We start from the raw sequence: 25,733 nt of genomic DNA on the forward strand, positions 1-25,733 counted from the left end.
TGAAGTTATGTTATGTTGAGGAAATGTGTAAAGCTCAACATACACCAGCAAGGGCATCAGGACGCTAGGCAAAGAAAGTGAAAACAGCTACAACTGAAACAAGACCAGTCAAGAGGAGAAAAGTTTTTTTTTACCTGCATCTGAAGGTAAGATGATCCTGTACCAAGCGTAGAGAAAGAGAATTCCACAACTGACCTGCACAGATGGAAAAGGAAGGGTCAGAAACGCGTGAGCGCCGGATGCGAGGAACAGAGATGCAAAGTGTAGAAGAAGAGCACAGGGAACATACTGAGCAAATTTAGCCTGCCTATAGGCTGGACCACCCTTGTAAAAAGCCTGTTGAACAATGCACAGGACTTTAAAGTTTACCCTACTAACAATCAAGAGCCAGTGAAGAGAGTTGAGAGCAGCAGTGGCCGAAGAAAGCCGTGGAGCCCCCAGAGCCAGGCGGGCCACAGAGTTCTGAAGGCGGTGGGACAAATAATTAGCTTGGGCTAAATACAGAGAGTTACAATAGTCAAAAGAACCAAAGATAAGAGAGGAGATGACAATTGGGCGTAGAGAGGCAGGGAGAAAGGGGAGGAGCTTAAGTAGGACACAACGGTTGAAATTAACAGTTTGACGGACCACACTCACCTGAAGGAGAAGAGAGAGCAAAGAAGATAGTTTAACACCTACGTTTTTTAAAGCAAGCGAAGGGCAGGGGAGGAGCCCAATCTAGGGGGGGCAAGAAAGTGCCAGACCAGAGAGGGGCATCGGGATGGGAGCAGACTAGAAGAACCTCTGTTTTGTCCCCATTAAGGCAGAGCCAATTGTGGGCCATCCAAACTTGAATGGCTGAGAGACAGGAGCGGCACCGAGAGGCTGTATCAGGACATGCAAGGTCCAGCCGCATCAGAATCTTGGTGTCGTCAACATAGGAATAGCAGAGAAAGCCAAAAGAGTGAATAAGGGAAATAAGAGGGCAAATATAAACATTGAAAAGAATGGGTGAAAGCGCAGATGACGTGAACGGGGACAGAAGAAGAGATTGGGAACAATCAGTTAGAAAAAAAGTAAACCATTCCAGAACTTTGCCAGAAAAAGCCAGATGGGAGAGCCCCTGGATCAGGATGGCATGGTCTATGTCAAACATGGCAGAGAGATCCAGGAGGAGGAGAAAACGCACCTTCTGCCCCATGTCTACAATCTGCGCCAGATCTTCAACCACTGACACCCAAACTGACTTGGTGCCCTGATTGGGCCTAAAGCCATACTGAAATGGCTTAGGGAAATCGGTTGTCTCAATAAAAGAGGAAAGCACCGGGGGGACAAAGCGCCTCATTACACGGATGGCGGAGAACCATGGCACTATTAGCGCCATGGTTCATGCCGGTAAAATACCGGCACCGCCTTGGCGGAAAGGGGAATTACGCCCCATTCCAAGGTTGGCGGGGCGGTAATTCCCCCTTCCACCATTGCCCTTCCCCATTCCCATTTTTGCCCCATAGGGCATAATGGGAATGGGGAAGGCGCTAATTATGGTACCGCAAATTGCGGTACCGTAATTAGCTCCCTGGGTCCCTTTTGCGGGTTGGTTTTTAACGCCTGCAAAAAGCAGGCGTTAAATTCCCCAACCCGAAAAGGGACCTCGTAGTAAGGCGGTAAGGATTTACCGGTACCGGTAAAATACCGGTAAACCCTTACCGCCATCCGTGTAATGAGGCCCATATTCTAGAAGTTTCATAGAAAAGGTTAAAAGAGAGAGAGGATGGAAATGAGCCGGATCAAGGTGTGATTTTTTTTTTTTTTTAGAAGGTGGAATAACCAGTACATGTTTAAGAGGAGAAGGAATATACCCATTAGCCAAAGAAAGATTAACTGCGGATGACACCAGAGGAGCAATCTGAGGAATGATCTCTTTAAAGATCCTAAGTGGAATAGGGTCAGACAGGGAGGCAGATTTGGGACACAAAGTGGCTGAGATAAAGTCTGCTTCAGAAAAAAGAGGGAATTGGGACCAGAAAGCCAAGGGAAGGTGAGCAGGGCTGTCGGAGGGCAGCATGGGAGCAGAGTCCTGTGAAATAATCTGCCAAATGAGAGTTGTTGTCCTGATAGAAAGATGACAAAGACAGACGAACAGAAAGAGAGGGACTGATCCGATTGACGCTAGGCAAAGTGGCTACGGAATGAACTATTTTAAAAAGGGCTTCAGGGGCATTAGCGTAGGATTTAAAAGAAGACTTAAAGAAGGCATGCTTGGCCTCTATAATGGCTAACTGGTATGTAGCTGTTGCTCTACGAAATGCGAGCTGAGAGTGAATATTCGATTCTCCATCTACGTTCAACCTGACGTCTAAATAGGCAGAGCTCGACAAGCGCTGCGGAAAACCCCAGCTGAGTGGGGTGGCCCTGTGGCTGAAATGCTAGTCGAGGGGCAAGAAAGTTGGCTGTGGATGTAGACAAAGCCACTAGGTTGGCAAAGTCAACAGGAGTACCTATAGGAAGATGATCAGAAATGGTCCTGACGATGGGATTCCAGCGATGGGACAGGGGATGAGAACGCGGTGATACCGTAGGTGCGGGAGCCGCCCTGATGGAGAAAGGAATGACTACATGGTCTGACAAGGAGACTGGAAGACTAAGGTGTACTGTGACCAGATCCGGTGAGTCAAGGATGCGGTCAAGTGTATTACCCAAAGAGTGCGATGGGCCAACAATCAGCTGGCTCAGGACAAAATCTGTGAGAGCAGTCACAAGACGAGAAGCTGGAAGGTCAGATGCATCATTGGGGTGAAGGTTCAAATCCCCTAATTACATACATTGTATTGTGATTTTGCTTAACTGTGTTTTTTTCTGTTATTTTGATGATGGATGCATGTGTTCAAAGCTGCTCAAAGGTCTAACCGTATCAGTGCGGAGGTGGTGTTGGAGTCTGAGTTAATTGTTAGGTCATCCCCAATGGAGAGTAATGTCGATCCAGTCTGCCTCATAGGTCTGAAACCAACTTTTTCCTCGTTCAGTAGATGGTTTCCAGGTTTTCAGATTTGTCCATTCCTTAAGTTCTGGGGAGTTTGACCAAGTAGAGGATGTTTGCTATTGGCCTCACAGTGTAGGTGTGACTTCTTCGGTTGGCTGGTTGTACGGCTTTGTAGGTTAACGTGTATCGCAAGACATCAAGCTGTTTTGGTTGAGATGCCCACACTTATTTGTAAATCGGAGAACAATTTACTCTGATCTAGGTTTATGTTCATAGAGAATACATTAGGCACATCTTTCTCCAGTTTCTCACAAAAATTAATTGAGCAGGCCAACTTGCTAATCATAGTGGTAGTCTTCTTTTTATGGGCTACATGTTAGAGCTGCCAAAAGGGAAAGTAAGATCATGAATCTGAGGAGAGCATGCACAATGACTCATCACATGAAAATGGGTTCATACAAACAGGATACAGAGTTTAATGGGTAATGAGTTAATCACCCATAAACATAGCTTCAATAGGATTGTAGAGAATTACATCCATTAAAGACAGTCTCTATATTGGAAGGATAGACAGACATGTCTTTCTATAACAACACAGTTCTTTAGGCAAATGTGTGTCTGGTGGTGTTCTGTTCAGGATATACTCGCTGAAAGACAAGTGTTCGATAGCACACAAATGTTAATTTCTTTTCCTTCTGCCGCACACAACACTTTAAAGTTTTATCTGTATTTTGAGGACTGAAGGATGCACTTTAACAGGGTAATTTGCATGATATACGCAAGCCAGGAAGAAAAACAATACCTTTACTTCTAGTAATATGAGGGACCCCCTACCATATGCTTTACCAAAAATGCAGGAAGTGTTTGCAGATCAGCTGTTCTACTCACTTGATAGATTTGTGTGCAGCATGCCGTAACTGTTTTCGATATTGTCATGTGGGATATGGCCATTGAGTTGGGTAACTCACTGCTAGGTGGCTGCTGGGTGATGAGGAGTCACTCCTCTTTCTGTTGCTTTGGGGGGGTAGGGGAGTATTGAGTCACAGAGTTAAGGTTTTTCCTCAGTGCCCTGCAATATAGTGATGAGCATCCTTAGCAGGGACCTGGTATGGGGAGATGGAAGCCCAAGACTCTGCAATGCTTGGATGGTGAAATTGTTCCTTACCATTTAGTAATGCAGAAGAGACTGCTTCTTCAGAGCCTGCTCTCTTTTTTATATTGAATTGCACCTGAAGTTATGAAATGTGCACAATCACCTATGTGTTAGTGAGATTGCTGCAGTGTGGCCCCAAATCTTCATATCGGCGCATAGATGAAACAACCAACAATGTTTTTAGCCAAAGGCACAAGATGGAAATCCAGAGACCAAGTTGTTCCTGTCAGTTGGTTTTATGTTGTGCTTTGTTAAATTTGAGTATATCATGGCTGTACTGTGTTCGAAGGCATCAATGAAGAATATGAATGTTTCTCCTTCTGCCTAAAAATCATGCACCTAGGCCCATCATAAGTGCTTATCTTTTACATTTGCAGTAATACAGTACAATTCATGTTCTTTGTGCAGGCATTATAGTACCAGCTATATTCAATACAAAATATGCAATAAATGTCGGAGACCCTCGACCTAGAACCAAACACTGCCAAATAACATGTTCTATTGGAAGGTTCCCACTCAAGAGGTTTTTCAACCATATTTAAGCTCACTGTCGCATGCACTGAGGAGAAATATTGATTTGCATACAAGTCTGGTGCAGCCTGCATAGACAGTCCAGCACTGAAATGCTAGGCAACTCTCCTCTGAACATTGGTACCAACAGCAATCGGACAAACATGTTTGTCTTGTTGGGCATTATCAGTGCGGTGAAGCATGTATATCAGCATGTGGTTGAAGACCCTCCTGAGTGGGAACCAACCCATAGAACAGGATATTTTGTCATGTTTGTTCCCAGTAGTGGGGCTCCCACATTTTTGTAAATATATTGAAAGCAAGTTGCTTTAAAATACGCTATTGGGCAAGTCATTATAATTTACCATCTCTAGTACCTATAATCTAATGCTTTTTAGGCACTCTTTCTGTGAAGCTCTCCATACATTGTACAGTGTAGACCTAATTTTTCTAAAATGTTATTGAGGAGACTACCCCCTGCTCCCCTTAATGGACTCCATATCTGAGGGTTCAAGCTGCACTGGCTCACTCAATAGAGAAATTGGAGTAAAGCATTTCTGCCCCACCACTACAAAGTCACCAGCCACAACTGCTCTCTATAGCTGCTAACCTAAACTGGCTTGTGTGAGATCTGTTTCGAGGGGATTGGGTCCTCCGACGTATTCCATATCTATGACTGCTTCGGAAAATCTTCGGCGTCTGCGTCCTGCGTCGATGACGTCGATAAGCCACCCTCGAGGACCTCCTCCGACGGCTGACGTCACTGGATGTTATAAGTAGGACACATGACGCCCGTAGCCTCAGGTCTGTTTTTCCGCGAACGTGTTCGCTCTGGAGATTTCACCGCGCCTCGGCTCTTTTGAGTTCCTGTTCTTTCTCGGTTATTCAAACCTGTTCGTATTGTGAAGTCTTTCTTCGTGAAGATGTCTACCTCGTCTTCCGCACCGTGTCTGGGCTTTAAGAAGTGCGGGGACTGTGGGTCCAAGATGTCGGTAACAGACTCGCACGACGGCTGCCTCTGGTGCCTGGTCGAGGCCCATGACACGGATGACTATGTTGACTGCCAGTCGCTCACGTCCAAAGCCTTGCGGGAGCGCTAGAAGTTATCGTTAGGTAAGGTGTCCAAGCCACGGAAGTCGAGGTCTGCGGGGCTTTCAACGGACGATTCGAGGGGCGAGACTCTGCGTCGGAAGTCAAGTGGGTCTCGGTCCCGGAGTCGGTCCCGCCACTCCTCTGCCTCTTCGAGGCACTCCCGGAAGCGCCATCATCGGTCGCCTTCCCCGTCCTCTTCCGAGGACACTGCCCGTCGGCGGGTCGCTTACCCCACCAAGCATGCGACGCTGGAGGAATGGGCTTCCTTTGGGAAGAATGTTGGCGATTCTCGAATCGCAGGGCACTGGTCTGTCCGCTCCTCCGAGTGTGGTCGGTTGTGATCGGTCGAGAGACAACGCTCGCACGCCTTCGGGCTCCGGTGGTCGGCACGATTCACGGGAGAGGTCCCGCTCGGACAAGGGGAATCATTCTTGTCATGCCCGTTCCAGGTCCCGTTCCTCGATGCGCTTGATACCATGTGCACCTGTGGTGTCTTCGAGGAAGACGTCGACGCCGGTGGCGCCAAAGTCGTCAATGGACTCTTTCGAGGCCCCGCCTCCGAAGAAGTCGACGCCATCAGCGCCCAGGCTGTCGAGGGACACACTCGGGGCTCTGGCCTCGAAGACTCTGTCGACGCCGTCGATGCTGTCGACGCCGCGTCTGTTGTCGATGCCAATTCTCTCGAACGCCGGCGCCGATTCACTCGATGCCTTTTGGGGTTGTGTCGACAGGGGTACCCCGTGGCTCGGGGGAACCACCTAGAAGGGCTCTGGCCAAGGTCAAACATGGCTTTGGTTCCAGTTCTGTGCCTTCTTACCGCCATCTGGAGTTCATTTCAGAGGTGGATGAGGGCTCTAATGATGACATGGTGCCTGACACAGTGCCTGACGAGATTCTCTCGGGCCATAGCCAGTTTGAGGACCTGAGGCAGTCCCTGCATGATGCTAGTGGGCTGGACACCTCTCTGGAGGTGGAGTTTTGTAGGCCTGAGCCTGGCTCTCATGCCGATTCTTCGTACCGGCGCCTTATGTCACGGGTCACCGAGTACTTGGGATGGTCTGCTCCCCCAGGGGAGTTTGTTCAGGATGACCTTACGGATATCTTCAACATTGGTCCACCAACTGACCCGGTACTGCCGTTTCATATGGCTCTACAGAGGAGGGTGGCGGCGGCTTGGAATGCTCCGGAGAGTCTCCCGGCAGTGAGCAAGTCTTTGCCGCGAAAATACCGCCCGGCCAGTAGTGACCCCTGCTATTTGTCCAAACACCCTACTCCGGAGAGTTTGGTGGTGCAGGTGGCTACGGCCCCGGCAAAGCAGGCGTTGTACCCTACCATCCCTCCTGATATGGACGACAAGCGTTTTGACGGCTGGGCGAAGAAAGTGTTTTCTGCAGAGGGTCAACTCCATTTGTGCCTTGTTTCGTTTCACGCACACTCTGTGGAACTGTTTCCTTGGCGGCTGAATATATTCCCGAAGGGGATGAACGGGATGGTTTCCTGGCCATGGTTCAGGATGGCAAGGATGCCATGTGTGAGGCCGTTCAGTCGGGTTTGGACATGGCAGATTGCGTCAGCCGGTCCATGGCGGCGAGCACCGTGATACGCAGGTTTGCGTGGTTGCATAAGTCAGGGTTTGCTCCTGATGTGCAGGCCCGGCTCCTCAACATGCCCTTTGACGGCGAACATCTTTTTGGCAGCAAGGCTAACGAGAGCCTTGAGAGGTTGCAGACCTCACAAGCTGCAGCGAAGTTGTTGGACGCTGCAGTTCGACAACCTCCGCCTTTTCATCCTAGGGGACAGCAATGGAGGAGAGGTTCCTTTCGTTATTACTCATCCTTTGGTAAAGCGAGAGGAGCTGCCAGTCAAAGGGGCCACCGTAGGAGTGCCAGAGGTGGTAAACAAGGTACTCGAGGTGCCAACGACGCTCGGGCTGTTGCCTCTTTGCCCTCGGGCAACACCACAGCCGCTTCAGCTCAGTCATGAGGCCATGTCCCATGGTTCGCCGGTTGGGAGAAGGCTGGCGCAGCATCTTGCAGAGTGGCACGCCATTACTTCAGATGTGTGGGTTCTGGAGATCATAACCCACGGCTACTGTCTTCCTTTCCAGCAGAGGCCTCAAGACAATCCACCGGGGAATCTCTCTTTGAAGAGTCCGGATCCGCTCCTTGCGCAGGAAATTTAATCCCTGCTGGAGAAAGGCGCCATAGAACTGGTGCCTGTTGCGGAGAGGAACAAGGGATGATATTCCCCTTATTTTTTGATTTCCAAGAAATACGGGGGACCCATCATGGACTTGCGCGGTTTGAACAAACTCCTCAGGAAGGACAAGTTCAAGATGGTTACTCTCTCTCAGGTCCTCCAGGCCCTTCAACTTCAGGACTGGTTGGTGTCTCTCGACCTCAAGGACGCTTATTTTCATGTGCCGATCCATCCAAAGCACAAGAAGTACCTGAGGTTCGCGGTTGGCGATTCACACTTTGTTTCGGGTCCTGCCGTTCGGATTGACCTCCGCCCGAGGGTCTTCACCAAGCTCATGGTAGTGGTGGCAGCGCACCTCAGGAAAGGGGGGATTCATGTCTACCCCTACCTGGACGATTGGTTGATCAGGGCGCGCTATTCCGAGTAAGTCATGGATCATCTGTCAGTCGCCTGCCACTCCCTCCACAAGCTGGGCTTCTCCCTCAACTTAAAGAAGTCCCATTTGACACCAACTCAGAGGCTCCAGTACATCGGAGCAGTGATCGAGTCGTCCCTGGGGCAGTGTTTTCCTCCCCAGGTGAGGGCTCATCACATTCAGCAGATGGTGCACAAGTTTCAGCTCGCCCAGACTCTCCCAGCATTCGAGTTCTTGAGACTGCTCGGCCTCATGGCATCCTACATTCTTCTGGTGCCAGAGGCCAGGTTGCGGATGAGATCTTTGCAATGGGCACTCAATCTCCAGTGGTCTCAGTCCTCCGGCAGGATGTCAGACCCTGTTCAGGTGCCGTCTTCGGTCACCCAGGACCTTCTGTGGTGGGCCGACGAAGGAAATCTGATGAGGGGGACTCCATTTTGGCTGCCCTGGCCAGAGGTGACAATCATGACGGACGCATCCCTCACAAAATGGGGAGCTCATGCCAACAAGTTGACAGTCAGCGGTCGTTGGTCTCTGTCGAAGTCCAGGCTCCATATCAATCTATTGGAGCTGAGGGCCGTCAGGCTAGCCCTGAAGGCTTTTCTGCCGACTGTGCGAGGAAAGAATGTCCTGATCCTGATGGACAACACAGTGGCCATGCACTACCTCAACAAAAGGAGGGGCAGGGTCACTTCCTCTGTGCAGGGAGGCGATGCAGCTCTGGTTCTGGGCAATCCAGCAGGAAGTTTTGATCTCGGCAGTTCATCTGGCAGGAGACGAAAACGAGACGGCGGATGCTCTGAGCAGGCAGAGCGCGATCTCTCACAAGTGGGAGTTGGCTCAGGAGAGTCTCCTGGAGATAGTCGCCCTTTGGAGACCCCCCAAGTGGATCTATTTGCCTCCAGTGTCGACCGGAAGTGCGAGAGGTTCTGCTCGCTGGAATTTCCTCCAAACGGAGCCTTAGGAGACTCATTCGTGGTGGAGTGGTCATTCCCACTGCTGTACGCGTTTCCTCCAGTCCCCGTCATCCCACAAGTACTGCAGAGTTTACAGAGGTTCGGTTCCCGGATGATCCTCATAGTTCCGGCGTGGGCCCGGAGGACGTGGTACCCGGACCTTCTCGACTTGTCCATCTGCCCTCTACGTCGTCTTCCCTACCGAGACGATCTGCTCTCACGAGAGGGGGGTCAGCTTCTCCATCCAGAGGTCAGTTCCCTCAACCTTCACGCTTGGTATCTGAAAGGTTGAGGTATAAGGATTGGGACCTCCCTGAAGACGTGATGGAGGTGTTGCTTTCGGCCAGACGGCCCCCCGCAACAAAGTCCCTGTACTGTTGCCGTTAGAGAAAGTTCTGCGACTGGTGCAGGGTTAAGAATGTGGATCCTTTTGCATGTGAAATTCCCATGGTTCTATCTTTTTTGCTTTCTTTGGCCCACAGGGGCCTTCAAGTGGGTACCATTAAAGGTTACCTGGCGGCGCTGTCCATATTTAAGCGCTCTTCTGAAGAGTGTTCCTATTTTAAAATTCCTTTAATTTCTCAGTTTCTGAAAGGGCTCACTAATGTGTTCCCTCCGTCACCTTTCCAGGTGCCCGGTTGGGATTTGAACCTTGTTCTCAAGTTACTGATGGGTGCTCCGTTTGAGCCTTTGCATTCATGCCCTTTGAGACTGTTAACTCTTAAAACTGTATTTTTGGTTGCGGTCACTTCCGCTCGCAGAGTGAGTGAGTTACAGGCACTTTCAGTTAAGCCACCCTTCACTGTGTTTCATGAGGACAGAATTGTACTTAGAGTTCGTCCTTCTTTTCTTCCGAAGGTGGTGTCGGAATTTCATTTAGGCCAGAAGGTTGTTCTTCCGGCATTTTATCCTCTTCCACATCCTGGTAAGGAAGAGGAGAGGCTCCATAGGAGAGCGTTAAGCTTTTATATTTCACGCATGTCCCGGGTCAGAGTGGACGATCAGCTCTTTATTGGTTACGCTGGAAAGTGTTTGGGACAGGCTGTGACGAAACAGACTTTGTCTCGCTGGATTTTTTTGGCTATCTCTGAGTGTTACCGCTTGGCGGGTAAGGACCACCGGTCGGTTTACGGGCTCATTCTACCAGGGGTATCGCTTCCTCTACTGCCCTGCAGAGGGGTGTTCCTATTCGCAATATCTGTGATGCAGCCACCTGGGCTTCGGTACATACTTTTGTACGTCACTATTCCCTCGATTCCATCCGGGGGCAGGATCTGGCCTTTGGCAAGGCGGTCCTTTACTCCGCAATTTGATTGGGCATGCTAAATTTGTTTTCTAAATTCTTTTTCCCACCTCCTTGCATTGGTACTGCTTTGGGAGTCTATCATAGATATGGAATACGTCGGAGGACCCAATCCCCTCGAAGAACAAGTTACTCTCTTACCTGGTAACGTTCTTTCGATGGGATAGTCCGACGACGTATTCCATATCGCTCCCTCCCTACCTTCCCCGCTACAGAATTTCTTATGCGATTGCAGCTTACGTTTCCGCAAGGCTTTGTGTGTCAGACTGGTAGCAGACTGTTGGCACACGTTCTGGGAAAAAAACTACAACTGAGGCTACGGGCGTCGTGTGTCCTACTTATAACATCCCGTGACGTCGGCCGTCGGAGGAGGTCCTTGAGGGCAGTGTATCGACTTCATCGACGCAGGACGCCGAAGATTTTCCGAAACAGCACAGGTGTGGTGATTTCTGTCATAGATATGGAATACGTTGTCGGACCATAATAATGGATTATATATTCCTAACTACGATCTACAATAAGTAGTTCTGTCCATGTGCCATGACAGTCATATAGCAGGTCTCGCAGGAATTCAGGGGCATAGAGACTTATTACAACAGTACTTTTGGAGGTTCTCGGCACACAAGGATGTGAACTCTTATATTGCCTCTTGTTCTGCTTGTGCCCAGAACAAAATACTCGGATGCCTTCCGGTTGGGATGTTATGTCCACCTACTTTACCGTAAACTTGGCGAGATTTGTCTACAGACTTCATGGTGGATCTTCTGCCTTCACAAGTGCATACGGTTATTATGGTTATGGTGTATCGACTAAGTTGGCTCATTTCCCGCCACTGCTGAAATTGCCTACTGCGGACGAAATGTCTTCCACTTTTCTTGAAGAGATGATTCGGTTTCATGGCCTACCTGATGCAATCATTTCAGACATAGGGAGTCAGTTTACCTCAAGGTTTTGAGCCATGACCTATAGGAAATTAGGCATACAGCGTTTACCCTTGTCAGCTTATCATCCCGAGATTAACGGCTCTACTGAAAGAGTGAACCAGACAGTGTTAAAACAGTATCTTCGTTGCTTTTCATCTGCCACCCAAGACAGTTTTTGCGAGCTACTTCCATTGGCCGAATTCAGCTACAATAACCGTACCCATACCTCACTTTAACACATTCCTTTTTATGTTATGTATTGATAACAACCTCAGGTCTTTCTCAACATTGACTGAGTAGGATTGGGGCCTAAGATGGAAGAATTTATCTGGACTCTGCAAATGGGTCTCACTGCGGCTGGGGAATCGCTGAAGAAAGCTCAGGATAAGATGAGAAGAAAAGCTGATCGACATAAACAGGATGATGATTATCGTATGTGCGAGAAGGGTTGGTTGGCTTCTATGTTTTTGCCTTCCCATTTATGTCTGGGTAAATTTTAAAGTATTTTGGACCCTTCAAGATACTCAAACTTGTTACTTTCTAGATACAGCTGCCTGTTACATGGAAGAAAATGCATCCTAGCTTCCACGTGTCTTTGCTAATGAAATGTTGCAAGTCGCTTTTCGGTGCAGTCCAGATCACCACCTCTTACTACATGAGAGGTACAAGGTCCTGAATAAGACATTGCATTACGTGCATTATGATGCGTGGCATAATGCCTGCGATGAGGTCTCTATCCAGGAAGCTAAAGGCTCTGCACCGGAAGAGCATTGCCTCTCAACGCTCCGCTTCATTGAGCAGACGCTGTCCAAGTTGATTGTAATGTATAACTCTTACCCCTCAGTTCCCCTTCCTTCTAGTTTCAGCCTATTTGTTGTCCTGCCGTCTCGCCCTTTCTGAACATGCTCTCATCCTATTCCTGCTACTGAATCCCTGGTCATTCTTCTGCTAAGTCGTACAGCCCGATTTCTGCTAAGTCCTACAGCTCGATTCTAGCTCTACGTTCTGCTGCCAAATGGAAGTCGTCCTCTGCTGGAAGACCTGGGTGTGTCACACATCTGGAGGTTTTTTCTATCAACTCTTGTTTCCTCCTTCATTGCTATCAATCCAGGCTACCATCTGACACTTGAAGTTTTTACCATCACCCATTCTCACAGTGGAAGCCTGGGAAGACCGGCCTTATCGCCATAGCCCATCTCGACTGCCAAGGAGTCGGGGGAAGGCCGGTTGGTGAAACCCTGTTACGGAGGGAGAGCGGGATGCCTAACCCAAAAGATTCTCCACTGCGGCAAGGGATGTCGTCACCAGCGACTCACGGGACAATGCCACTGCAAGCGCTGGATTCCAAAGATGATGGCCACAACACTGGGCAAACAGGGAGTCATGGCGGCCCATACGGGTACATGGATTTGAGAGAAAAGGGGGGGGGCAGAGCTAACACAAACTGGGGCATGAGGACCAACTCCTATGAGACCACCACAGGAACACATACATCCTTCCCATCTTTACAGATGCTCATGATCACCTTGGGGATAGTCACAAAATCATTCACACACCACTGCTCCAACTGATAGGCAGGAGCCACAAGGGGATAGTCTTTGGGTCATCTTCCCCCCACCACTAATGCCAATATGCAGGACACCCAAACTGGCAGTCACAGGAATGCCCACCCACCTACCAACCCTGTTGATGCACAGAACCACCGTGTTTGGGTACACGTGCACTCATAACCCCACCACCCCTACTCGTATGAGATACCACCCAAAGGGAAAAGGGAAGGCCCACCCTCTAAGGAAACGCTTACTCATGAGGCCAACACAGGAATTGAGGTATCCAAGGACCCTAGCCAGATGCACACATGCAGTGTGGAAATTGGAGCCTCTCCCTTTAAGGGATTAATGCTGCAACAGTCCAACATACCTGGCAAACGAAGAAACACATCTTCGTCAGCCCAAAAGCAGATGGACCTATTCTATATTGGGGTGCATGTCTGCCATTAAGTGAGTCATATACGGACAGTATTTCCCCTAAACAAGGAAGAAGTGCTTTCAGCGGATTGCACTAGCAAGAAAATAAACTGGTCCATTCTCCCAATTTACCTAGTGTAGCAATCCCAAAACTGTAAATCTTCTGCAACAAAGATGCTGGAATGACAACAGGTACCAATTCTAACTTACATGGGGATTTTCTGACTCCTCGTTTACATGCAGCCCAAATATGGAGCCACGACGATTGACACAGGCAAAGACAGCCAGAATGTAAGGGATAGGTAAGGGAAACCCTCATTTATCCTTGCGCTTAGTAAATTCAAAGATGGAGGCAGGGCCTTTTATAAGTGTTACGCTCACCTGGTTCCCACAGGGGCGTCGATCGGACCGGGACAGCTGCGGTCTCCACCAACGTGATGCGTAGTGAAGAGATGACAGTCTGGACTGGCCCGCCTAATCTTGTCTGCTGGACTCGTAGAAGTATTCTCCTGCAAGTGGAGAAAGGGGTTTAGCCACCCGTGGACTTTAGTGATGGCCCCCCCAACAGTTCTCGTTCTCCCCACTAATCACCTCCGATATTCCCTTTTGGTAACCTCACCTTATGTTTTTAAATGATGAGCTCTCCATCCTGCATGGCATGCAGGGGCGCGTAGATGCCAGTTACTTCACTGGGTTGAAGGTACTGGAGGAGTTCCGGAGGAATATTGACTCCAGTGTCTATAAAGTTCAAAGAGTTCAATATGTCCGATGTTCACTCTTGTTCCATTCCCTTGTTAGGTTGCAGCTGGGTCCAAAAGAATTTTGCTTGGAGGCAGCTGATGGTGTTCAGGTAAGAGTCTGTATTACCAAACACTGTCCGGTAAAAGTTGAATGAGTTTAATTTGCTGTTTTCTCTCCCTTTATAGGTGCAGCATAGGAAGATGCGGCAAATTAAAAAATAATACCTCCGGTGGTAAAGCAGGTAAGCCTATGGTGGCAAAGAGATTGTCCTTGTTGGTTTTCTCGGCTCACCTTGTTATTCCTTTTGTTTTCCCCCCAGGTGCTGGGTTTCGACAAAGAAAATGATGGAGGCAGGGCCAAGTCGAAAGATGCGGTGGACTGGTGATTATAACGCGGCGCTGCTGCTGACGAAGTGACGCGTGCTGAAATAATGTCCTTTCCAGGCTCGGAGATGTGCTGGGTCCGGAATCAGGTAAGGAATCAAATAATGTCTGTGATCTAACCTCTTCTCCTTTCTTTGCCTTTTGTCTAGGAGCTCCGGATTCGAGGCGGGCGTGGCAGAAGACTGGATGCTGACTTGCAGACACGGTGAGCGTCACGCTGCTGGATGCAGAATACCGCAAAGCATGGGCTGCTGTTCGGGCGTGGTTTAAATAGCCTGCAAAGTAGTCCCAGGTAAATAGTTCCCCAGAACCACACCCGAGTGAAAAATAGTCCCTTTAATAAAATAGTCCCATCCAGGCCTCACGTTGGCTTGGACTAATTTGCAGCATGGTCTGCATAAGGTAAGTAAAGTCTATGAGCCTGGTGCCTATGGCGCCAGGACTGATTTCTATGATGAGCCTGGCGCCTAAGGCGCCAGGACTGAATCCAAACAGCCCTCAGCCGGGGCTGTTGGGGTTTTAATGAGTATCTGGATGCCTGCTCCCGGGGCTGATGGACTTGATCCGGTTGCCCGGGGGTAGGTATCATGACAATAAGCTCAGGCCAGGCCCCTTCTAAACCACCTGACCATCACCACATGGCCCATTCAAAAGAGAGCACAATCCTCAAGACAGACATCCTCAGTGTTTCCAAGCACTTCTAGGGGGACATGAAAACTAAATTGTAATAAGCAGGCGATTCATTCTGGCAGGTTGTTGGAGTAGGAGTCTGAGGACAGAGTTTGGCACGAGGGTGGCAGGAGAAAGGAGTATTGAGAGGAGGCAGAGTATAGAGGTGGTTGGAAAAAGAGAGAGATGTCATCTGGTGGCAAAGAGAATAGTTGTTGGGGAGCAGAGAAGGTAACTGTCGGAGAAGGACAGAGAATCTAGAGTAGGAGGGAGAAGGTTATCAAGGGGAGATTTGTTGGAGATTGTAGGAGACCAACCATCAAGGAAAGAGGGAATTGGGAGGATGTGGGAGGAAGAGACATTTCTCATATAGGGAGTAGGAATTTATGGGATGTGGAAGAGGCCGACTATTGGAAAAATAGGACGAGAGTTGTTGATGTTGGAGGGAGGAAATACCAGATTAAGAGTGGGGAGGAGGTTAAAGCGCTTTAAATCAGTGGTATAAAGAGAGCTTGGAGGTTCCGGCAGACTAGATCATTCCATTGGCGAATCTAGAGCTGGTGGGAGGAAGAACAAGATGGTGCAATCTCATAGCGGTCAAGGAGTACATCTTCGGCGGGATCAGGGAGAGGGTGACCAAGTTCCTCAAGCAAGGTGTTGCTGAGGGGCTTGTGAACACCCTGAACCCAATCCAAAGGCCTGAGAGAAATGCACCTCAGCTGAAGAAGTACAATCACAACCTCTGGGAGGTGTTATTCATCTTTCTCTGAAACCTGCGACATGTTGGCTTCGTAAACAGTCGACAAATATTCAGGAACCCTGCCAATCGCGCAACCCAAACACAAAGAGGAGGGATGTCTATTGGACAGTTGAGCAGAATCAGACTGAGGTGAACTCTTAGGATTTTGTAATTAACTGTGCTGTATTTTGATTTTCGCTCAGGCCATCTAGGAAATTGATTACTCTCGTTTCCTTTCCTTCATCTTTCTCCAACCCTCATTTCCCCCCGAACCTTTTCTTCCCCCTTCTTTCACACACAAGGGATTTTTACAATCCAAGGTTATGAGGCTGACACTCCACTAAAGTAGACTCGGAAACGTTTCCATGTTGAATCAAGGTGATCATTTTAGTTTCTGTATCAATTTCTCACCCCTCACACCCCTCATTTTGAGCTATCCACTTAGAGACAATTACTTTGGTCTTGTCTTGTATCCTCTACTTGGCACATTCTGTAACACGCTTTGTGGGTCCCCAGCCTCAATATAATTATTAGCCCACTGCATCGGTTTCTTCCAAACAGAACGTAGCATTCCCTAATAGGTTATAGTAATGAGCGTTGAACCTGGAGTACTAGATTTATATGTGCACAGCTTACATATTTTCTATAGTTTGTTGATTCTTGCAGGGTTGTTTTAGATTTCTGTGGACTGTGACCAATGTATGTTGTCCATCCTTGAGACACTAACAAAATAATACTGTTGCAGTTTAAATTAAAATATTAAAAAAATCTTTTTCAGTGCTTTAGGCTCGGATACCACACCGCTTCCCTCATGGGCAGCTCTGAATAGCAGTACATGGGGAACACTGAAGCAAGCATTGAAGGGTCTATCTGTGGAATTTGCTCTTCTAGCTGACAAAGCAGCGCAGCAGGTGAGTTTGTCTATCAAATTCCATTCCTTTGCTTGGAGTTTTAATAAACCATAGTTTGAAAATGTATAAAAGATGACCTAAATTGTATTTGATTCTTTGCTGCTTTGTACATTTCCAAAACATAACAAAACAAATGAACTGGTGCCATAGATGTTTGTTGCTGAAAGCAATATGTTGCTTCCCTCACATTACAGTCACAGCTTAGTTAAAAATAATTTTTCTTGCTGCAGTAGCATCTCCTGACTGCCCGCACACTCTCCTGGAATTTGTCTACATTGCTTCATGTGCTGGCCTAGCCATGCTTACACCAGAATTTATTTACACTTCAGAATAAGATCGAGATTGTCTTTTTAAACTCCTTGCTTGCTTTTCTAATGTTAATTTGTAGGTATTGGGACTTAGCCAACCAACCCGCTCGAATCGCAACTCGCCCGCAAAGGGAGGAACCGCAAACAATCCTTCACTTGTCATGAACACGCCTTTTGGAACTCGATCCCGGTATCCGCCCTGGAGGCCCCCACAATTCTCACAATTCTCCAATGTCTTAAATCTTTCAAAACTTGGCTTTTTCAATACCACCTGACCAAGGGCTAATCTCAGTGGATCTGCAGACCAATGCACACATAACTCAGTGCTGTGCACATTTTTTAAAAGATTACATCCCATACGCTGGCTCCAACACTTTGTACAGCGCTCCAATGCTCGCAAGCTAGTTCCACACTTTATATGTTCAAAATAAATATAATGTCACAGAATTATACAGAGATTTCTTTCCCCCAAGCCCGAAGGCCTCAAACATTGACCCCAACCTTCTTGCAGTAATTTCAAAGTAGAATAATTGTAGTCTACACCATCCATAATGCATCATCTCGTATATGAAAAATCCTGCACTTGATAGTACCATATCCAGAATGGCTTCATGAATCAAAAAACTGCAGGGTAAGTGTAGTGGCACAGGGAGGACACTATTCTCAATTGCAATCCAGGAAGTATAGTGATTTTGCATTCGGGCCAGAGACCTCAACAATACATACTAAATGGAAAGGGTAGAACACCATTGCCCATAATGCATTTCTCCCCCAGACTGAAAATCTGCAATAGATCCGGTTAGTCCCTAATGGAGCTAGATAGGTAACGTCACAAGCGGAAACTAGAATAACCTCAGAATTGCTCTCCCTTTCAGTGAATAACTAAATGGGGCAGACATATTGTTCTTTCCCATAAAATATGGGGAGAAGCCTGGTTCCTCATACTAACATACTGACAGAAAAAATCCCTACCCTTCTCCCTTACTCGGACAGATGTGGAGATATGAAGATGCCTTTTTCCATGCTTTTGATATTCCTACAAGCACTCAAGCACATGTTCAACCCCACACCAATCCAGGGAAAAAATACTTCCTTTAACCTAGTTTCTGAAAACTTTTTTCTCACTGGGGAATTTTAACAAAAGATCCTTTCATCATATTGGCTGGCTCGATGGTCATTGGGAAATACCATTATGACCTCGTGAAAGCAGGCTCTCCCCAACAGGTGAGTCCGAAAACAATGAAGTTGGACAATACCCAGAGAAACAATCCTGCCACAAATAAATCAGTCAGCAGGCAGTGTGTGCCTGGAATTAATCCAACATGGCGGGTAGCCCTTACAAAGACTTCCTTTGCTTTTCAAACGACACCACGTCATTATCAATGGGGCTTCTCGTGTAGTCCAGCTGACTACTCCAACTAATCAGGAAGCCAAACTCGTCAAACAGTATAGAATGTAGACGAATTCTCAAGAAGTGCTTATCTGCACTGGATGGAGGAAGAAGACAGGCTGCAGAAAAGGAGAAGGGACAGGTAGAAAAGGCTGAGAAGGAGGCATGCTGCCACTGGATCCCAGCCTGAGTGAGTGCTAAGGGCCAAGAAGTCAAGACGGCTGCACATCCTTTAATTTCAACCAATCACCATTCCACCATGTGCTTACTTCAATCATCAAAACAAGTCCAATAAACAAAAATGTGTTGCGGACACCAATTGACTCAGTAGTCTTTGTGGAGGAAGTCCAATACCAAGTACCAGTCCTCCTTAAACTTTTGCTGGTCTTCTTGTACCACATAAGTTACCCACTCCAAAGAAACCTAATGCCAGATCTTCACCAGCCATTCATGTTCTGCAGGGGCTGACATCTGTTTCCATTTCTGAGCAATCAACGAAGCGGCTGACATACTGAGAATCCGCCTTCCTTTGAGGTTTTGTTAACCAAAGTGTCCAATACATCGCCCAATCCCAGCATTGCCTCACACATTTCTCTGTGTATCTGAGGACCAAATATACCCTTTATTGCTGCATTAACACTCTCCCAAAATGTTTCAAAACTGGGCAATCCCACCATATGTGCCCCTAAGTACTGACAATTGTGCAACCCCGCCAACACTCCCTAGACATATTGGGTACAATTTGCATAATTCTTCGGGTGTTAGATGCCATTGTTCCATTGCCTTAACCCACATTTCTCGAATCTGAAGCAATCTCATATGTTTTGCAATCCCCTGCAACACCTCCTGCCATTGCTTCTCCAGTATTGGGGTGTTCAAGACTTTTTCCCCATTGATCCATATACCCCCAATGCACATGGGTTGGGGATTCTATAAACAATATATATAATGCTCCAACTGTATGACGATAGCCTGAATTGGTAATCAAATACTTTTCAAATCGGGTAAGGTCCCTTGGTGCCGCCCGTCTTTTTCCTAGTACATGCAACCAATGTCTCAACTGGGTATATCTAAATCCTTCCTTTTCGTATATATCAAACACCTGTTTGCACTTGGAATGTTTTAATCTCCTGGCCCTCAATCATATCTCCCATCTCATGACTACCTGCCTCCTCCCATTGCCTAAAAGCTCCTTGCTCTGTCCCTGGTATGAACTAGGGGTTACAAATTAGGGGCATGAAAGGGGATGGGATCGTAGTTGTACCAGGGACGTCATTTCACCAAAATGCCAGGGGTAGCGGAAGTGACATCACATGACCCTTGACCCCTTGGTGACATCACAGGAAGTGATGTCATTTGACCCCACGCCGAAGTGATATCGCGGGATGCGATGGAACGCGACCATTCACTCGTTGACAAAAAAGGTAGTGCTATCACATAGCATTGTACACTACAAGAAATATTGTTACAATATCGCTATAATGTGATGTACATTTCATACAAGAATAGATCGCCATATGTATCATTAAGATCAGTGTATATAGGCTCATATTACCAAATTAATGTGAATGCAAGCAACCGTCCATGACCACATGATAATGATGTGTTATTATATAGCAATTACGCTTAAGCGCTTTATATAGAAAGAATATACACCCAATATCCCCCAACCTGTGTTGGTACAGAATTCCAGAAAGACACATTATTTGGTATTCCTAATCTTTCTTATTTAGGGTCAGTGCTGAAAGTGTTAGCCTTGTGTCACTCTTTTTTTTTTTTTTTTTTTTTTTTATTTAAGGGGCTTTAACAGGAAAGCCAGCCACTCCAGAACTAAAGAGCCACATGGTGCTCCATGAGCTTACATTACCAAAAAAAAGACAAACCCCCCCCTTTTTTTTCCTTTTTTTCTCTAGAGGTTGCAATGGTGACCAGAGGTCGCAAAGGAGACCTCTGGTGACCCTTAAATGACGTCCCTGAGTTATACCCACCTGCCGCACCAGCTCATCCCATACGTCACCAATCAAAGCCGTGATTTTACTCCTATACATGTTAGCCGGTCTATCGACCTTCTGACAACATAATACTTCCTCTAGGGGCCTTCCAACTACTGCTCTATCCATTTGTAACCATATCTTCTCTTGAGTTCCCCCAAACCATTCCTGTATTATCTGCAACTGGGCAGTTTGATAGTACATTAAGAAAATTGTGACCCCATCCCTCCGCACGTTATGGGCGCTATCAACATCTTTCAAGCCACCCTTGGTTTTCCTCTTTCCATATAAAAATCCCCAGCATCCTATTTAAGTCCTTAAAGAATTTCCGTGGAATTACTACTGGAAGAGCTTGGAAATAATATAGTACCCTTGACAGCACCATCATTTTAACAACATTGTTCCTACATATCCATGATATTAAGAGTATTACACTCTTCCAGCCATTTTCTTTATTGATTCTAACGTGGGGGGTAATTAGCCTGATAGAATGATTGCAACAAGTTTGTTATCTTACTCCCAGGTATTTTAGCTCATTCTCTGTCCTCAAATACTGACCCACATCTATGGACCGTTCTGTTGAAATATTACCCCTTTGTAAGACCATTGCCTCAGATTTATGAGTGTTAGTCTTAAATCCTGCTACTTCACCAAATGTCTTCAGTTCGGTTGATAACCTCTGGAGAGAATTAGCCAACTCTATTGCCGTGATAATCAAGTCATCAGCAAACGCCATCGTTTTATATTCTACTCCTCCAAATTGAGTGCCTCTAACGTTCTTCTCCTCCTGGATCTTAGATAAGAATGGCTCCAGCTGCATAGCATAGAACACCGGGGATAATGGACTTCCCTGTTTTGTACCCTGAGATGCCCTAATTAATCCGTTGCAAAACATGACCATTGATGGCCAGCCACAGGACCGTTGTCTGATAATTTGCCTTTATAATGCTAAAAAATCTCAGGCCAAACTCCATCATTTCCATTGTACAGAACAGAAAGGACCACTCTACACAGTCAAAGGCTTTTTCTGCGTCTAACATTACTATCTCCCCAGCCAGCCCTGATTTGTCATTCTTCTAAATCAGGTGACTCGCTTTCCTTTATTATCAAAGGTTTGCCTCCCTTTAACAAAACCTGATCCTGGTGGATTAGTTCAGGTATACATTTTTCCATTCTGACTGCTCGAATTTTAGTAAATATTTTTGCATCTATGTTGAGGAGAGATATGGGTCGGTAAACCGAATTCTGTTATATCTTTGTTAGGCTTAGGGAATAGCACTACTTTTGCCTCTTCCGTTGTCTGGGTGATACTTCCCGAGATGATGATAGAATTGTACAATGAATACATTACCAGAGCTAATGTGTCTACATATGTCTTGTAAATCAGTGCTGGATAACCACTGGTCCTGGAACCTTATTCAAAGGTAGTGATCTAATTGCTACACGTACCTCCTCTTGGAGCAATATCGCCTTCCAACACCTCTTTCACTAGGGTCAAGTTTATTCAAGTGACACTGCTTCAGGTATTCCTCCTATACTGGGGAATCAGTAGTGTATAATGCAGAGTAATACACTGTGAATACCTACACTATGTTTTCCGACTTTGAACTAAAGGTACCTAGTCCCATTTTAATTCGAAGGATGTCCCTTACTTTCTCCTTTTTCCTCAGTTGCCACGTTAACGTTTAGTCTGCTTTGTTCATCTTATTATAATACTGTTTCAACATCTTTCAACTGTCCTGGGTGGAACTCTATTCACACATAAACATTCCAGACTTTCAGCAAACATCCCACACATGACACACTCCATACATACCTCATCGCGCTCTGAAACCCTTGCGTATGAGCGCAATATAAATAAATCATCATATATTATATCATCCAAGCAGGATAAATGCACAGGAAGGAAAGCCAATCACAACAACCTGTTACTGTTATTTTCTCCCCTGTGCATCCCCCTTGACTTGTAAACACTTTTTAGGTATAGGTGCCGTAAAATTACTCAATAAATAAAATGAAGTGCTGACTAAAGATTTGAAGGGCTTCACTGGATTTTGCCATACTCAGGGATTTGGATATTTTCCAGAAAATGTGCCTAAAGTACAGGCCCAAAAGGTTGCATTTCGGCATAGACAATATAAAGGCCCGTGCAAGGCTAGCAGTACTGGCTCACAACGCAAACATTGGTAGGTAACAGTCCAAAACTACAGGTGCTGCAGGCCTGTTGTGTTATAACATGGGTTTTACAACAACCCAAAAAATGGCTGCACAGGCCGGTATCCGAGCTGATGGAGTTTGAATTTGTGGGAGATCTAAATTTGGCAGTATGGAAACTCACAAGCTGATTCAAGTAAAATGATGTGAATCAATCCACTTGTGTAATGTAAATAGTTAGTGTTATTATTTTTTTAAGAAAATGTATAAAATGTTGTTTGTAAATGTACCGAGTATGATTTTTAATTGATTAATGCCCTCTTTAGAAATATTGCTTGTACTTGTAAAAATATTGTCAATTTTTGTTAGTCGAATTAAAGAAACAGTCAATATAAAATGAGATATTAATTAATTTGTAAGATTGTGTAGTAATATTTCTTTTAATCATTTCCACAAATATAAGCTTGGTTGTAAACCTTGTACATGAAAAGGAAAAAATTTATTTGTGTTACTTAATGTCCTATATCTCAAATTTACATGTTGAAATTTTTATTTTGAGAGCAGAACATAAATGTTTATTTCCCCACCCATTCTCCCTTTCTTAATCTGTCTTTCTCTGCACTATTACTTTCTCATGCTTCCTCTGTCCTCTTACTCTCAGTCTCTCTTTCTCATATCTTTCTTTCCCACTATATATCTTACTCTCTATTTCTGTCTATCCTTTTTTTCTTTCCCACCTCTTTCTATCACTAGATCACTTTACATCTTTCTCTTTATATTTCACTATTGCGCTCTTTTTTCTTTCCATTTACTCTTTGTATTTCTCTCAATTTCTTTCTTTTGCTCTTTCACTTTTACTCTGTATTTGTCTCGTACTATCTCTGTATCTTTCTTTCTCATTCTATGCGTTTATCCCTCCTTCCTCTTACATTCTATGTCACTCTTCCTCTTTTACTCCCAATGTCTCTGTACTTTATTCCCTTTATTTCTTTTTCTATCTTTTTCTTTTTTATAGATCATTCTTATCTTACTCTCGATATAACTGTTTCTTCTTGTAACCCCCATGTTTCTTTCTATCCCTCTTGTTCTCTCACTCCTTCTTTCTCCCTTATTCTCTCTCCACCTCTAATTCTCTATTTTGCTCTATTTCATCCTCTCTTTCTATCCATCTCTCCTTTCCCGCTCAATCTGTTTATCCTCATTCACTATTTCTCTATATTTTACCCTTTCCCTTTTATCTCTATTTTTATCTCGGTATCTCCATCTATACCTTGATCTCACTACCTCTGTTTCTATCTCTATCTCACTGTCTCTTAATCTCTTTTCTCGTTCTTTGTCTGTTTCTATCAGTCAGCACTGATTTTCTCTCACTTTGTCTCTCTGATTATCCAACCTCTCTGTCTGTATCTGGTTTTCTTGCTTTCTCAATTTCTGTCACCCCTATCTCTTTCTGTGCCTTCTTTCTCCTTCTCTCTCCATCTCCATCACTTTCTCTCTCTTCCTCTCTGTTTCTATATTTTTATCTTTGTCGACATTTTTTTGTCTTCTATATTCCACTCTCTCTCCCTCCTCTCTCTACTAACTCTTGTACCTCACCTGGATTGTTTTTCTTGCTTTGGTAAAATTTAAATATATATCTTGTCAAACGTTTTAAAAATAAGAATTGAGTGAATAAAATATATAATAATTTAATAGTCTATTTTTTGCCTATATTTCACTTTGTATTTGTAAGGTACTCTATTATATTCATAAGTTTCTTTTTTTAATTTTTTTTTTACAAGTGCCCGATAGTAGAATTGTAGCTTTGAAATACAAGTGTGAACACAGATGTCTCTACGCCGCTGACCTTCGTGCATTTTTTAAGTTTTATTTTTAGCAAACTCAATTCTCTGCCAAGCCCAACCATGAGAAATTTAGCAAGTTTGGTTTTCCAGAGAGATTTTGCCGCAAGTAACCACAAATTAAATGAGCCTTAGTTCAAAATAGAATATTTGGAGCTACCTCAAATAATATTTCACACTTGTTCAAGAGCAAACATCATAACGTATCACTGATGGAAGCCGTTAACATTCTCTGTGCTTTATATAATGTATTTATAAAACAATTATTATAGAAGTGTAAAAACCCAAACTGTAAATAGACCTTTATTGCTGGACTTTTTTAGTTGGCAAAAAGTAGGTGAGTAAAAGGTTTTAAATTAGCATCACTCTTTTGTACTATAAAAGTAGCGAGCATACCATACAAAGGTATATTGAGAGCAGTCAATGCAATACATTTTTAAAACACAACACCCACCAACCCAGTGAAATGATTTTGGACACGGCAGGGTAGATGTCTTCAATTTGAGGGGCTGGCCCCCCTTGGGGGCGGGGGAGCCCGAAGGGACTCTGACAGAAGAGCAAGGCTCTTCAAAAAGCTAGTACAGTGACTGCATTCAATAGATAATATAAGCAAATACCACCTTCTCGCATTGACCTCATCCAGATAGGTGCCTCATCATGACAAATCTCGGGGTAAGACACAAGAGGAAAGGTTGTTCTGGGGAGGAGAAGGGACACACCTGCAGAGACCAGGATGACAAAAAGGAAGGGAGTCTAAACTCAGAGGGTGATTCCCCTTCATATTAATCCTGTAGCACCCCAGCTTTGGCAGTCACAATGCTAAACCTTCCATGAACTTCCCCCAGATCCCTTTGTATTTCCACTCAACACTCCTACTTCTAAGAATCGCCATCTCATGCAAGCATGTTTGCATCATCTCGGTTTCCAGTGCTTCATCTCCAGGAAGCAATCCTCTTTCCACCTCCTTGGCACCATTTTTTCCCCACTAAAAATGCATGCATCCAAAATGTCCTTGAACCCCAGTCCGCATCCCTAATCTTCTCATTCCACAAAAGCAGAATTGGGGCAGCCGAAAGATTAAGGCGTGCAGGCCAGTGACTGAGCCCACCATCCATGCAATTCCCTCAAC

At 45.7% G+C, this 25,733-nt stretch overlaps 1 protein-coding gene across 2 annotated transcripts in view; it reads left to right on the forward strand.

Annotated features, from left to right (window-relative positions):
* The window catches only part of SNX8 (sorting nexin 8), a 947,621-nt gene that overhangs the window by 721,063 nt on the left and 200,825 nt on the right, over positions 1-25,733 (forward strand). For both annotated transcript variants that reach the window (XM_069647618.1, XM_069647619.1), the window contains exon 7: positions 16,788-16,920. In XM_069647618.1, coding sequence (XP_069503719.1) covers positions 16,788-16,920 — 133 coding nt within the window. The remainder of the gene's footprint in view (positions 1-16,787; positions 16,921-25,733) is intronic.

Source organism: Ambystoma mexicanum, chromosome 2q (assembly GCF_040938575.1).
Source record: "Ambystoma mexicanum isolate Mex_15411 chromosome 2q, UKY_AmexF1_1, whole genome shotgun sequence".
Lineage (NCBI taxonomy): Eukaryota > Metazoa > Chordata > Amphibia > Caudata > Ambystomatidae > Ambystoma > Ambystoma mexicanum.